General features: G+C 48.4%; 1 protein-coding gene across 1 annotated transcript in view; it reads right to left on the bottom strand.

Moving 5' to 3' along the window:
• MXRA7 (matrix remodeling associated 7) overlaps nt 1-15,334 on the bottom strand; it is a 44,256-nt gene that overhangs the window by 16,190 nt on the left and 12,732 nt on the right. The window contains exon 4 of the mRNA XM_019501598.1: nt 11,401-11,500. Within this exon, the coding sequence (XP_019357143.1) occupies nt 11,401-11,500 (100 nt within the window). The remainder of the gene's footprint in view (nt 1-11,400; nt 11,501-15,334) is intronic.

Below are 15,334 nucleotides of genomic sequence, written 5' to 3'. Positions count from 1 at the left end.
GAAGGGTATCGATTCCTAGTCTTTCATAACAGGCAGAGGCAGTGTGGGGACTCCAGGACTGCCTCCTTCCCACAGCGAGTCCGGTGCAGTAAAATGACTTTGGGATCTGCTAAGGAGGACTGACAAGAAACAGAGCGGAGGGCATCTCCGAGTGCTGGCAAAAGGGGGTGGATAGGGATGCTATGGAGCCCACGCCTCCCTCAAATAGGTGAAAGCCATAGCACAAGGGCCACAAATCAAATTCTGGGTTTAACCCCTTGCTCATGGAGTATGTATAAACCAAGGCTTTCAGAAGGGAAATGGAGTAAGTTCCCAAGCAGGACTACTACTTTGTAGGGCTGTGCGAATCTTCGGATGGCGATTCAATTCGGAGGAGATTCAGCTCAACTCGATGGCCAAATCTCCAAATCCGTATCGAATCAGGGGACCAATTAAAAGGTCTGAATCGATTCAAAGCTCTCTGAATTTTCTGAAAAGATTTGGAGAGCTATGATGATTCGGGCAGTCCCTGGTGCCTGCAGGAGGGAGCTGCAGCCGGACTCAAAGCTGGTAAGTGGGGGGCCGGGGGGGCTGAAGGGGGAAGGGGACCATTGGGGGACCCCTGCCAGCCCCCATCCCCTGCCGGCTCCCCCAGCACCCCCCATCCCAGCTCCCAGCCTTTCAAAGAAAAGCCCCGATGCTCACCAGGTGCTGCCGGGCAGGGGGAGCGATCTCTGCTGCCCCCCACTGCACAGGGAGCTCTGCATGAGCCCCCCAGGCCCCTCCCCCACTGTCCCAGCTCCACCACGGGTGCCCTGCCTGCCCCAGTTCTGGCCCTTTAAGAAAAAAAACAAAAACTGGAGAAAAGCCCTGAGACTCACCACTCCTGCAGCAGCCTGGGGGCTTTGGTGGGGCTCGTGGAAGAGCCCCACCATGTGGTGCAGGGCAGCGGGGATCACCCCCCACCCTGCAGGAATGGTGAATCCGGGGTTTTCTTGTTTTTCCCCCCTTATCTTCCCTTGCAGCTCAGGCTCTATTACTACTTTAAATTTTGTAGTGTCCAGTTTGTAGAGAGTGCCCCCCCATGCCCAGCCACCTGGCCAGGGTTTTAAATAGTCTCACTGATTCACTGCAGCATCACGGGGTTTTGCTGAACTGGAGGCAGGACACGGCATTTCTGAGTTCTCTCTACAGCAGGGGCCGGTGGGCTGGATTCAGCTATGGGGCTTTGGCAGCAGTCACTTTCCCATGCCGCTGGGGGGAGAAGCACTGGCTGAGGGTGCTTTCTCCATACTTCCTGCAGGGAAAAACAGTGGCTGGGTGCAAGTACCTGCCTTCCCACCCATCTCAGAACTTAACCAGGTCACTCCAGCCTGGGGCCCTAAATGGGACAATCTTTTCTGCCCCTGGGGAAGCCATGGGGAAGCTGCTTCAGTAGAGAGAAAAAGAGTAGAAACAGTTTATGCTTAGTGAGGCAGAGATGAGGAGGGAAGACGGGAGCTAGGACAGGAACTTTTAATTAGCAGTGTCCACAGTCTTGTTGCAAGGTAGAATTCAAGTGAAAAAGCTAAACACACACAGCACCCCCAGAAACGCTGGGCATCCCACAAGCACACTAAACAAAGGATACAGCTTCATGCCATTTAGAAACACAAATCCCACTGACTTCCAATAGGACGTGTGTTCCTAACCCACTTGGACCCCTGAATATCCTACCAAAAGAGGCAAACTCTACAGTGCTATGTAAACTGGTATAAGAGGCTGACCTATGCCTTATTCCAGCCTCTGTGCAGGCAAGTTCTATAAGCTAAAATGCCTTCACATTCACTTATTTGTGCACAGCTTATTCGCTGCCTCAGTGTTCAGCCCCCAATTGCTGCCTGTCTTGGGGAAAATGCAGAAGCACCAGCAGGATCAGACTCCCAGCGAGTTAGCAGGTGGAGAAGGCCAAGCTGCCAATGCGATTAAGCAAAGCAGAAGCAGGTGAAGACATGTTGCAAGTAACAGATGGCAAAGACATGGAGAAACAGCCATGAGCCTCAGGAAAATTTGTGGCCAACCAAAGAAAAAAGACCCGGGCTCTCAAAATGGGGTTCCCGCTTGGCCTGTGTGTCAATAGAAAGAGATTCTAGCCCCACTGAAAGGCTTTTGGGAGCTCTCCAAGTTCCTGCCCTCACACACAGGTCACAAGCCATATTTTCGATATGTGGCTCTGACACGTTTGGTGGAAGAGCACCATCCCATTCAGATATGGTGTCCACAACACCAGGGGTGCTGCTTTCTTCCAAGAGGAGCTCATGCCATCCATTCCCAGAATTTAATACTGGGTGAGACTTTTGGTGGTATTGTGGTGACCTTCAAGGATAGTGCGGCAGAACTGGGCTAATGGAGTCTCATGACAAATATGGCTTCCATCTGAGAGATGGTGAGGAAGGGAAAGAGGACAGGTAGATATGCACCTTTGTAAACTAACTAAACTTAATATATACAGAGCACAAGCTTTTGTGAATCAAAGTTCACTTCATCAAAACAGGCTGGGGGTCTGAATGGCAACGTGCACTGCACTGCATTGCCCAGAAGACAATTTGGGTATATCTATACCACTTCCAAAGCAAGGCTGGGTATACCACCAACTCATGTGTGCACAGGCCTGCAAAATCAGCAGTTAGGACAGCTCAGTACCAAGTACCCCAAGTAGATCAGAGCAGCCCCAAACTTATGCCCTAGCACTGAACTTGAGACTCCACTGAGATAAGAGGCATCTTCACTGCCCTGTTTGCAGGCTGTTTCCTGCATGAATACGCAGGAATTGTGTCCCAGGAGCCCACCCAGGCTTACTCAGGCAGTGCTACAGATTCCCTCCATGGTTAATCAAGGGAGTGGGTTAGGGGTCAACCTGATTAAGACCAGCTCCCCCCCAGAGCTGATCAGTCCCTTCCCCTCACTGTTCCTCCCTCATCCCAGAGTGACTATCATGCTGCAGAAGATGAAAAGCAAAAAGGGAACAAACACCACCACACTTACCAGCCTCTCTCATCCCACAGAAATGCCATGCTGGACAGGAAAGCAAAGCTACTGAGGAAGGGCTGAAGGAGTAAGCAAGCAACCGAGGGAGGAAGGCGATGAAGGAAGGGGAAATGCCCACCCTACCCCCTATCCCCATGCTGCAGAGAGGAAAAAGCAAGCAGAAAGGAACATGCAATGGAGATGCTGAGAGCACAGGGACTTGGAGTGTAAACGTGACTGTAACAAAAAAAAAAAAAAAAAAAAAAAAATACAGCCCTCCCCACCTCCTTCTTTGACCCCGGCTTGCTTTTTTAGAGGGGGCAATACTGAAGACAATTGAAACAAAAACCATGAATAGACTAAGTCCATCAGATGGTCAGTCAAGCTCTTGCAGCTACTGCCTGCTCTCGTCTGTCCTGGAGGAGCTGTCACTGCTACCATCCAGTCCCAAATTAAATGTTACAACAGTTCCCCTAGAGGCCCAACTGCATCCCCTTTTCAATCCAAGATGTACCCTGTGATGTTAGACAAAGGAAAGGGCTCTTTCTCAGCACCCTCAACTAGAGATGGGCACAGGCTGAGATGGGAACCTTCCCCATGACCCCTTGACATTTCAGCAATTATCCACTATAATTTGGATTCTAGACTGGACCCAAACTGGGAAGGGGCCAATTTTCTAGTACCAAGTTGTGACTGAAGAGCATGGATACCTTACAAGATCAGCTCACAACATCCCAACAACCCTATTCCTAAACTCCAGCTTGGCCCTGAACTTCACCCTAAACCTAACGCAGATCCAAGCTCTGCATCCTCTGTTCATCTTAGTCAAGAGGGTAGATGAAATGGGGGGGAACAAAGGCTTCAACCAAGGGAAGGAATCTCCCCCCAGATAGCTCAGCCAGCCGGTTGGGCAATGAGCCCGCCGCCCTCAAACGGAAAATCCCTTTTTATTTCATCCTCAGTCTTCCCAACCTTGAGCAAGGCAGGGATTTCTCAGAGTAGCTGCAGATTCAACCATGCAGTAACTGTGGCAGAAATCTGGGCTGGTCTGAAGAAACACAATCTGGTGCATCATCTCACCCCTAATTCCACCTGCTCCCAACTAAGCAGCAAAGCAAAGAGCCTTGCTTTTAAACTAGTCTGTCCTGCTTCCTGGTCTGAACCCGGTATCCACATTGGCAAGGCTCCTGAGGCCCTGTAGAGGGCACCCCAGCTCCAGGCATTTATCTCTGCAGGGGGGAAAAAAATATTCCTGGTGGCTCAGTGGGTGGGCAGGAATTCTTCCCACTCACATAAGGCTCCACTTCTCCTTCCTGTAGCTATTAGAGCCAGCCTCTCACCAGAGCAAAAAAAGATGGGGACAAAAGCCCTTCAGTTCCATTTCAAAAGCCACCCTGGCACCCCATCCTATCCCACAGGACTAGTTGAAACTATGACGTTTCACCCAAGAATGCGAGGAGCTGATAAGGTAGCTGTTTTCTAGCCTTGTAGCCAACACAAGAATGAGAAACAGCTCTGATGCTTCATGCCCACCCGGGCAAGGTGATTATACCAAAAACATAACTGCCACCTCATGCTCATCCTATGCAGGAAACAGGGTAACCAAAGAATCTCCTTCTGGCCCTACACAGCTATGCCCTCCCCGCCCCTAGATCCCAGAAAGGAGGGACAGAAAACCCTACAAACAACACACTCTTTCCTTCCTCCAGCCCTTAACTCTGGGAAGGGAGGAGTGGTGGAGAGAGGATGGGCTCTGGAGGATACCACCCCTCAAGCCTGGTGAAACCTGCAAAAGTTCTGCCAGGACTTTTCAAGGGATTAAACACTGACATTATCTGGACAAAAGAATTGTCTCCCAATTATTTTCCCCTTCAATAGAAAGGAAAGCTCTCTGCTGCTAAAACTTTCTGGCTCTGCTGAAGTTGGAAGATTTGAACAAAGTCCTGATCATCTTCCTGCCCAGATGCAAAATAATTATTATCCAACTGAGAGCAAAGCCTGAGAAGCAGCTGCAAAGGCTGCATTGCAACCAGTCAGCATGCAAGTCAATCACCCAGGGTGCCTTGAAGATCTCTGCCCACCCCCTTGTCTATACTGGCTTGCAGGGGGCTAGGGTGGCACAGGTGTTAAGGCACATGGTTGACAGCCCAGAGGTTGCGAGCTTGAGGCCGCAGCAGAAGCAGTCACGGATGCGGCCCCGTCAGATTCCAATGAATCTGTGAATTTGGCTAAATACCTTGTCATAGGGACAGGGAAGAGGAAGAAACTGGGCTGCACCATTGCAAACACCTCAGGGAGGCTGGTTAAGCCACTCCCAGCTGCAATCAGCACCGGTAAAGTATTAGTAAAAGGCTGAGCCCCAATGGTTTCTACAGAGGCGGCTATCCCTGTGGCTGGAAACTGAGGCCTGAAACCAGAACCAATCCTTAAAATGATGAAGACAAGATTTCTGTGACATAGGACCTGGGTTCCCCTCTCAGCCCGGTTGTCCGTCTCCCTTTCTGAAACATCTCTCTACTTCTATGACTAAAATAGCTAGACAGGAAATTACAGTCTCTCTGGTACATTTTGTGCTCCTTTCTCCAAACAGCATTTAGCACAGCTGTAGGGCTAAGGGCTCAGCTTGGCTGGAGAAACAAGCAAATTGCAACAAAACCATCTGCAAGTTTTGGACAATGCCATGCAAAAGTAGTTTCCATTCCCTTTCCCCCTCCCTCCCACCAAATAATCCATTTTGCTAAGTCTCCTTCCTCTTTCACCCATGGTGGAACAGTTCCTCCAGGCACAGACGGGGCACTATCAGCTAGACAAATCCAAATGATTGTGCAGCTGAGTTCAGTCTGAAGAAACCAAGGCACAATTCATGACAACTCAGTCCTTCACTCTGTGACCCCGCTGTTCAAACTTGGGAGACCAACGTGGAGTTCAGTGTCTGACTTTAGGCTCCCAAGTTTCATGATCTGAGCCCACCAATGGGATGGACAGATCCCAAGACTTGCACTTTTCCTGGGGGAGTCCCAAGTGCTCAGTTCCAAGCAGGACCAAGCCACGGGAGCGGGAGAGCAGAAGTCTGCATATCCCATTTCACTAGATCAAGTTTGGGTGTTTGTGGAAAATGAGATGGAGGCGGAGAGTGGAGCAGATTTATTAATTGGTTATGAGGAGGGAGTGGGAATGGGGTGGAGGGGTATGGGACAAGACATGGTCAACTTCAGTTTAAAAAAAAACACAACACATTAGAAGAGGTTATCAGTGGTACCACTACTTCTAAGAAGCATTGTGTCCTTACCAAAAAGATTTGCAAGAATGTTTGTGGCCGAGGACCTAAGGTGCTTGCTACAGGGATGTGAGGTCAGAGGTCAATTCAATCCTGCAATATAAATGTAGTAAACTTGGGTCACATCACAATGGCAGCATTGTTGGAGGATGTGTGGCAGCTTGGAGGAGTGCATTTGGGTGGGGCAAGACGAGGTAGGACAAAGAAAGATGCTGGGCTGCATCACTACTCTCAACTGATCCAGTCAGTGCCTTACCTGACAGCCGCCCTGCCCCAATATATCAGCTAGAAGAGGACAGGATGTTGTGAAGCCTGAAATGAAAAGTTGCTGATGCCAGAGCCAAGATCCAGGGGGAAATAAAACCAGAAACAAACATACAAAGCTTCTTTAAAGAAAAGGGAAAAAAAAGAACACAGATATATGGGGCATCAACGAGAAAAATAAAGGAGCAGTTAAGAGAAATACAGCAGTCTGCCCATGGCCCTTAGCATGGGAGGCAGGAAACAGCTTTCAAAAGCAACCCCAAGTCAAACAGCAACCTGCAACGGGTAGGTCTGTATGGGACAAGTGAGATCTGCAGAGATACCGTAGCCTGCAGTGTCTGTGCCAGCTCCCTCACCGGAAGCCGCATGTGCATGGCACACAGCTGAGAGGCAGGATACATCTGCCCAAGCACAGTGCAGCACTGCACAATGCTATACAGCTTCCTGTTGAGGTGGCAGCAGGCACAGAATTAGCTTAGTGTGTCTGAATGTGTGCCACACACACGCAACCCAAGTGTTCTCAACAAGGGCTATCTGCAAAATGCCTCACAGGAAACACTTGCAAACTGACCAGTGGTGAAATGCTTGGTGGCCCCTGCTGGGATAAATGAGGCATCCATAGGGTTAACCTCCACATAGCATTCATATGACAGGATCCTGGTCCTGTTAACATCTATGGCCATATTTCCACTGGGCCAGGAAGGTTCATCTCCCACATTATGGCCAGGAGGGATCGCTGTGTTGAGGCAGCCTGAGGTCCTACATGACAAGTTCCAGGCCTCAGACCATTAACCATTGACTATTTATTGGGTTGAGCCTATCACTTCTGGTTCAGCTCACACACGCAGTGCAAGGGAGCCTGGTGATACGTTTCTATGGCAGGACATATTTTGAGTTCAGCCCGTTAAGAATAATCTCAAGAGCCCCCTCTGTTTCATTCACATTCAGTCATACAGGACTCATCCATCAGGGCCCTCTTGGAGTGGAAGCAATGCAATGAAGCTAGCAGACATGCCTGACTTCTTAACAGATCAGAGGGCTGAAAGCATGGTCAGGGTACAACAACAGTGAGAGGGGAAAAGCAAAATAAGTGCACACTGCTACCAACAACCAAGTCAATTTGGCCATGGCAGAGCCAGCAGGAGCATACCTATCCTCCTAGCAACAAAACTAATCCCAAGCACTAGAAGCTGTGTTGCTGGTGAAGGTATAGGAGGCAGAAACAAGGCAAGCAGGACTCTCCTGTCCTAGGGGGAGGTGAAACATTTGGGAAACGAAGGAAGAGGAGATCCTCTTCCGACTTGTACATCAAGCAAATTTGGTCTGGAACAAGCCAAAATGTGGAATCCCACACCACCTTGACAAGAGTCGCTGCTCTATCTGTGGCAGCGCTTAAAAAGAGAAACCAACCTGGCTTTTCCAATGTACTGATAAGATGGGAGCGAGTGAGATGCCACAGGCTGTAGGCTTCAAACTTCATTCTAGGCAGCAGTGCAGTGTAGCGAAGCCTGAGCAAGCTTTGAATGAAGTGGCTGGGGACCAGTAGCACAATAGCTGTGGCAGGATGGAGCTCAGCACCAGTGAATTTACCCTGCCAAGAAGCAGGGTAAATTCACCTACCTTGAGCTCTGTGCTGCCAGGATTAGACTTGCTGGCTTAAAGCCCATTTGGGCTACAGTCTGCAATTAGACATACCCTTTCATGCAAATGTAACCTTTAAAGCGACCGTCTTTCCAGTCAGCAGGCTGGAAAGGTTACACCACCACAGAAAAGCAAGACTTAGTCATAAGATCCCAACTGACAGGAATCCGAGTAAGAATTTTTTGGGGTACATTTTGCTAGCCATCCTCCAGGCACAGCCCAACAAATCAGAAGTTCATCCAGCATATCTTGCCCTTAAGACTGCAGCTGTTCTCCCAACCCCTTCCAGGAGAGAGAGAGATCACTACCTAAAATGCGCAGGTCTGGGCCCAAGAGTGGACTCTACACCAAAGACAGGACAGTCTTCTCAGTCACTAGAAAGAGACCGAGTCATTGACTGCTTATTCATTCCTTCAAAGTCAGCAAGACCCCTTCCTTGCTGGATGGCACCAAAATGCTGACTACTAGGAGGATTCGTCATATACTTGCTTAAAGAAATGTCTCAAAAGATTTAAAAGGGAAAGCCACATAAAGTAATGCAATGGCAAGATAGCAACAATCTGTTCTTCCTTAGCCTTCATCTAGGTCTTCTGTTCAAAAAAGAACCAGGTATTTACTAGTATGTCCTGGGCTGGAACACATGTAAAGCTCATTTTGAATTTTCCAATGAAACCATTTTTTTTTTTTGAATCAGAAAAGGGCAATATACTGAAACCAAAAAGGGTTTTGTAGGAACACATTGCCTGTAATAAACCTTTCACTAGAAAGGCTTCTCATGGCTAGGATGGGATTTTCTGATCAAATACCAGGCAGTCACACCTGGTGACATAACACCAGATACCCCAGGCAAGTGTCCCAGCTGCCAGGCTATTCTGGTTTTGTTCTTGAAGCATCTCAAAAGGTCTCAGATTCACCCCACTAAATTCCAAAGCCTCAAAACATACTATGCAAAATGAAGTTCTTGTTTTCTAGCTAGTCCAGCTAGGATAAGAGAAATGAACCATGACACATATTCTATAACTGTCCTCAAGGTGGGCCCAATTCTGTCTTGTCCTGCCCCTTTCATAGACATTGGCACCATTATCAAGCATCCGTGAGGTAATCTTGTGATTTAGGAGCATTTTACACCCTCTCTGCACTAGCACAAGGTGCAAGGCAATGGAGACACAGGGCCCAAGACTTCCCCTGCAGAAGTACAAGTATATAGTGTGCTTCACAGTAACGCAAGGAAAACAACTAAACCCCACTTGTTGCATTGTGAAGTGGAATATGCGTACAGAAGGTATCGAAAGAAGCTACCTTTCCTACCTCCCTAGAAAAATCAAGGTTGCCCTCCTAGCCCTGGACAACAAAGGGCAGTGTCATAAAGGTCTTGAAAAAAGATATGCCTGTTGGCAAAGTGCGAGTCAAGGGTGTAATCCCCATTCCCTTCACTCCACTAACAGCTTGAGTTAGCCTGTTTCTCACTTTGATTTTTATATCATGCCTTTTGTCATAATATCTGGGGATTGGCCTAGCTGGTGTGGACCCAGTAAGGCTGAGCCTGGAAAGCTCTGCTCCTTTATAAACTGGAGGCAGTTTTATGACTGGATCACTTCACTTCATCAGACCTTTCTTCAGAATAGGGATGGGAGGTGAAGAGAGCATATAATGTGTGTATGAGACCACATAGTGGACTTAGGCTATTCATTCATATTCAGAAGACTAAAACACAGAGTCCCCAAAGTATCTTTGGAGAATTTCTCAGAAAAGCAACTTTCATAAAGGCAGTGGGTAAAATCCAGAAGATGATGTGCTAAATAGGAAGAAAGTCTGGTCCATGAGGCTCTCTAACAAGGCACATCTTAGCACTGTTTGAAAAAGAGGGTACTGCAGAAGTCAGGAGGTCTATAGTACAGACAGGGACTGTCTCATTACTCAAGAACTTGCCTCCGTTACCAGACGAACTTACCTAGTATTTCCCTGTACTTGCATATCCCTGTGGAATAAAAGGGTGCCCCTGCTATGCCTCAAGGCCTCTGTATAGGAGGGATATAGTTAGTTTTGGAGATGGAAGAGCATTAGTTACTTGGACAAGCAGTGCAGCACAGACAGCAGCAGGGCAGGTTTCCCACATGACCCCACTTCCTCTTGCGGTGTTCTGGCTTAAGTCAACCAAGAGAAGTTTGCTCTTTATGTTTGTTCAGTCCTCAGCACTAATCAGTGCTGTTCTAGAGCCCCACGGTGCTGGGACCCCTCAGAAGCATGGGTGCCAGCTGCCACGGTGTTCTCTGTTCAGTGACTGATTTATTCAAAACAGGATCTTGTGTATGGGCTGTGGTCTATGCAGAGGGACAAGCTTGGGGCTTGATTTGGTTCTTAGCAGACTGGAAGCTGGTGGCTTCTTCTCTGGGGAGGTCATTTTATGAAAAGGTGACAAGTCTTTCCCTGGAAAGAGTTTTAAGAAGAGCCCCAGGTAGCATTCTAGAGAAGCAAACTTCAGGTGTCCTCAGCGTGTGAATGTGAAATCGATACGTAGAAATCAGAGATGGGGAAGAGGCCAGAGGGGCTGGTTTTCAGAGCCATTGGGCACTTCCATTCCCACTGACTTCCTTCAATGTTTTGAGTGCTCAAGATGTTTGAAAGCCAGATTCTTACCGTGTCCTCCCCTAACAAACCCTGTTGGGGCCATCCCCAGTTTTATGTGCCCAGCAGGCAGCTGAATAACGACAGTGGTGGTGGTTATTATTACTCTTTTACAACCACGCTGCAAGGCCCAAATCTGAAATATTGATTGAAAATAGTAATAGCATCTACATGATGTTATATTTGAACAAGGCAGCATCTGTGTTTTAATTATTCCTCTTTTGAAAATCCCCATTTCTGAGGCCTTTCATAGGGACAGCAGAAAAGGGAAGAAGAAAGGTGGGTAGGGCCAGGCTCTCAGCCAGTGTAAATGTATGCAACTACGCAGATGAAATTAGTGAAATGATGCTGATCTACTCCAGCTAAGCAACCACTTCAGTATCTTTCCCAGAGGTAGGCTGATTTATACCAGTTGAGGAACTGGTTTTAAGTATCCACAGAAGGGGCCTGAACAGCTACAAGGTGGGTCACAATCCCATCACTTCTCAAATCAGTTTTGCACTGCACAAGCTTGCTGGCCAGCCCAGGGCTCCTGCTCCTTCTGCTGGGGGTCAAATCAACCATGTGCTGCAAGTGGTAGGCAACAGTCAAAAATGAGTTCAACATACCTTTGTTCCTCTTCGAGTTCTTCTTTGGTCATCATTGACTTATACTGGTTTCCCCTCAGCTTTCCAGGGCTATATTTAAAGGAGAACTTTTCATCGGCAGCTGGAGACAGGGAAAAGGAAAGAAAAAAAACAGTTGTATGAACTAACATAGAGAAAACAACTGTGAGCTACAAAAAGCAAACTGTGGAACAACAGGAGGGATCCTTCCTGTTCCTCACCCACCCCAGACTGGCAGATATGCTGCTAACCTCCAGGACCAACAGGAGACCTGAGCAGCTACAGCAACATTTCAAAAGACCAACTGGCCCTTTAGGAACAGATCAGCCTGGCCATTTGGGGATAAGAGGGAAGGGCTGGAGTTGCAGGCGATATTTAAGTGCTGACTGTGGAAGGGCACAACTCCATGCTGCTGCCCCTGATGCTGCTGGGCATTGGGTCCAGCCAGGCTGCAGCCCCATACCCCATGGTTGGCACAGAAATTGCACTGTCGCCACCACCCCCACTGTTGCTGGGACCTGGCTCCACCCAGGCTGCAGCCCCATGCCCCACTGTTGGCACAGAAATCTGGGGGGGGGGTGTCCCCCATACCCGACCCCACCACGTCACCTATGGTTGGACTCCAACCTAGAGTCAACTTACATCAGAACCAGCTAATGCTGTTGGAGCCACCGAGTCTGCCGGGCGCACATGGAGTTGGCACAAATATGAGGCCCATTGTTAGTGACCTACTATTAGGAATGAGGCAACTAACCATAAAGGACAGGGACCTTGTGCGACAGTAAAGCCTCACTATAACCAAGCCCCATTTATAACAAACCTCCACTTTCACTGACCTCAAGGGCAGAAAGTGGTATTTTTGTTAGGAGGAAACAGCCAACTGATCTACTCTGTTATAGCAAACACCCTTTTTTAGCTGCCTTTTCTCCCACTCACAGGGAAGTTGGTTATAATTATAAACAATGTTGCCCTGTATTTCTTTTCTCTGGTGCAAGAGGCTTGTCAACCCATCTTGGCTTCTTAGGAGGAAGTAACTGTGCCTCAATTCACCTGCAGCATCCGTCCCTTCTTTCTGAACAGGAATTTTTCCCTTCTCCCCATTTGCCACAAGCTAAAGCTGCCTGCTCATGCTTTAAGTTTGTGAGCAATCATGCAGGAAATGGTGCTGGAAGCACATCTGGTACATGCCACACAATCTATTTTAACGTGTGATGGCCCCCATCAGCCTGCCAGGGACCCGTGCTTTCCAACCACTGCACTTGGGCAACCCACAGAATTTCAAACAAGCATGTGAAATAATCTTGAAAAGGAAGAGGAGTCCCACACTGCAAATTCCTGGGCTATAAACAGAGATTGTTATAGGTTGCAACAACAGCTGTGATGAGAGGGGGCCAACAGCTCTTTGATGCCTGCTAGCAGACTGGAGCAGAAAAGATTTCCCCTTCTGCAGATCACTAACTAATTTTTTCAGTACAGCATGTTTATTACAGTCCAGGTTCTCACCAAACCCTGGCCCTTAGATCACATCTCTACATTAATTAAAACTCTGTAGTTCTCAGGCATGGAGCTGAAGCTTTATCTTTTCCAAGCAGATTTTCCTGGGGCTGTTTTTGGTTTTTTTAACCAGACTCCCCCACTGTTATCTTCCCGCAGCAGGGCAGCAGACAATGGGATTGGAAGTCAATCTCAAATGCGTCACCAGAAAGGAGGGGCTGTAGCTCACGATGGCTTTTATAAACTATCTAAGGCAGGGGCAGGCAATTATTTTGGGCGGAGGGCCACTTACCAAGTTTTAGCTAGCTGTCGAAGGCCACATGGGTAGCTCTGCCCCCTTGACAGGTGCCCTGCCCCCTGGTTGCCACCTTGGGACTGGAAGTTCTGCCCCCTAACCCCTGACCTTTGCCACCATAAGTCCCTCCTCTTGCCCCTGAAAGTACTCCTTTCAGCAAGGGGTTTTGCCATCTCAGAACCAGAAAAATACCAAATTATATTCTGAAAAGTGAACATCTACAACATCCATTAATTTGATTTTAAAAGTATTTTTGTCCTGGTTTACATGCATTTCTGTAGTGTGCATAGCGGTGATTGTATATAATAGCTTAAAATGAAATAAAGTCTTACTCTTGTATATTGTGGGGGGGCTGTGGGTGTGTGTAGGTGGATATAGGGTTTGTGGGGGATTGTTTGTAGGGGGCAGAGTGGCTGGGGGGTGTGTGAAGGGGCATGGGGGTCTGCATGTATGGCAGTGTGAGGGGGGGGTGTGGGTATATGTATATGGTGGGGTGTGCATGTGGGACTTGCCCTATGAACACACACACACACGAGTACCGGCACAGCCCCACGCTCCTGGTCTGACAATGCAGCTGGGAGCCACATGGTGCTGTAGCAACGCAGGGGCAGGAAGGCAAGGAAATGGTTCGGGATGGGATGGGGATGGGCTCCTCCCTCCTGCTGCTAGCTCCCCCTGGGCCCTACTGCCCCTGGCTCCTGTCATCTTTGACAGGCAGCCAGGAGCAGATAAATATTTTCTAAATTTGTTAGAGGTCCTGAGGCTGGATAGAATGGCCTGGCAGGCTGGATCCAGCCCCTGGGCCATATCTTGCCCACCCTGATCTAGGGGCTGTGTTTAGATCACCTCAATGCTCCAGAGACCACAAAACTGTACTGCCTCGTGCTGGACAATATTGCCTGACCCCTCCAGAGATCAATGAGGGACACAAAACAAAGGTGTTGCAAGGACCAGCTTTCCCAGGTAAGGGAAGGGAAAGAACTGTGCAAGGACTTAGCCTTTCTTTGCTAATCTATACAGTCTTCCTTTTGTCAGTGCCTGAACTGGGAACATAAGACTGGAAGGGGTCTCCCGGGTCATCAAGTCCAGCCCCTGCTGTGACAGGTAACAGTATCCTAACATCCCATTTATAAATGTATCAAATTCCATCTCATTCCCACTATTGGATTTACTGCCCCTGTCAGAGCTCCTTTCCATTCTCCCCATGGCTGTAACTGCTCTTCAGATTGCCAGCCTAACGTTATTCATGGCCAGTTCATATCCATTACTTTTTGTGTCAAAGCAACCCTTTAAAGGGCTCCTCTCCTTCCCAGGTGTTTACCTCTCGGATTTGTAGGGATCTCTCCAAATTCCCTAAGTTCAAGTATTAAAGAAATAAGGCTTATGAATTGCCACCGCAATGCTCTTCTGTGGCGACTCTCAACAACAGAGCTCCAAGCACTCTGCAGACCTCTGCGCAACCATGAGGCACATACTATTCTGGTTTTACAAGCAGGAAAACTGAAATGCTAAATGGTCTGCCAGGGCTACAAGAGGAGAACCCAGGTGCCCCCCACTGCTACATGATCATTATTGTTAAGGGGGGAGAAAAACCTACAGAGCCTGCATCCTGGTGCAAACCTGCTAAAATGACCGGCCTCACGGAGGTTCTCAGATTCACGACCCCTGTCCATAGGTCACACTGGATTCCCAGAGTCTCTGCACCTCAGCTTGTCAATGAGGATCACTGCAAGCCTTGGGAGTTCTCCACCGAGGACCTGAATTGAGGGATAATCGTTTGTTTGTAGCACCGGAGAGCGAGAGAGAAAAAAAAGACGAGGCTGCTTTATGGCACCTTGTGAAAAACAACACTAACCCTCTTCCAGTGGCTTTTCACATGCTCAGCAAACAGCAGCATCCGATGCCCTTGCCCTACCACTCAGAAAATTTAGCTTGGTTAAAAAAAAAAAAAATCTCATATCCCCTCAGTGGAAAAAACCTCCACCCTTGCAGGCAAACAAGTCCAGTCAACTGGAAGTGAACAAAAATGCAGCTCGGTTTATAAGACGCCACAGGCTAACTAGGCAGCGCTGTTGAAATGTGACTTCTGCTGGTCATTGCTCTGGAAGATGTTCACAAAACGGGGCCCCAACTTGCCCTTTCCGTACT

The sequence above is a fragment of the Gavialis gangeticus genome, unplaced genomic scaffold (genome assembly GCF_001723915.1).
Source record: "Gavialis gangeticus isolate Ggan-Ray unplaced genomic scaffold, GavGan_comp1, whole genome shotgun sequence".
Lineage (NCBI taxonomy): Eukaryota > Metazoa > Chordata > Crocodylia > Gavialidae > Gavialis > Gavialis gangeticus.
This window is presented reverse-complemented; position numbering and strand designations above follow the sequence as displayed.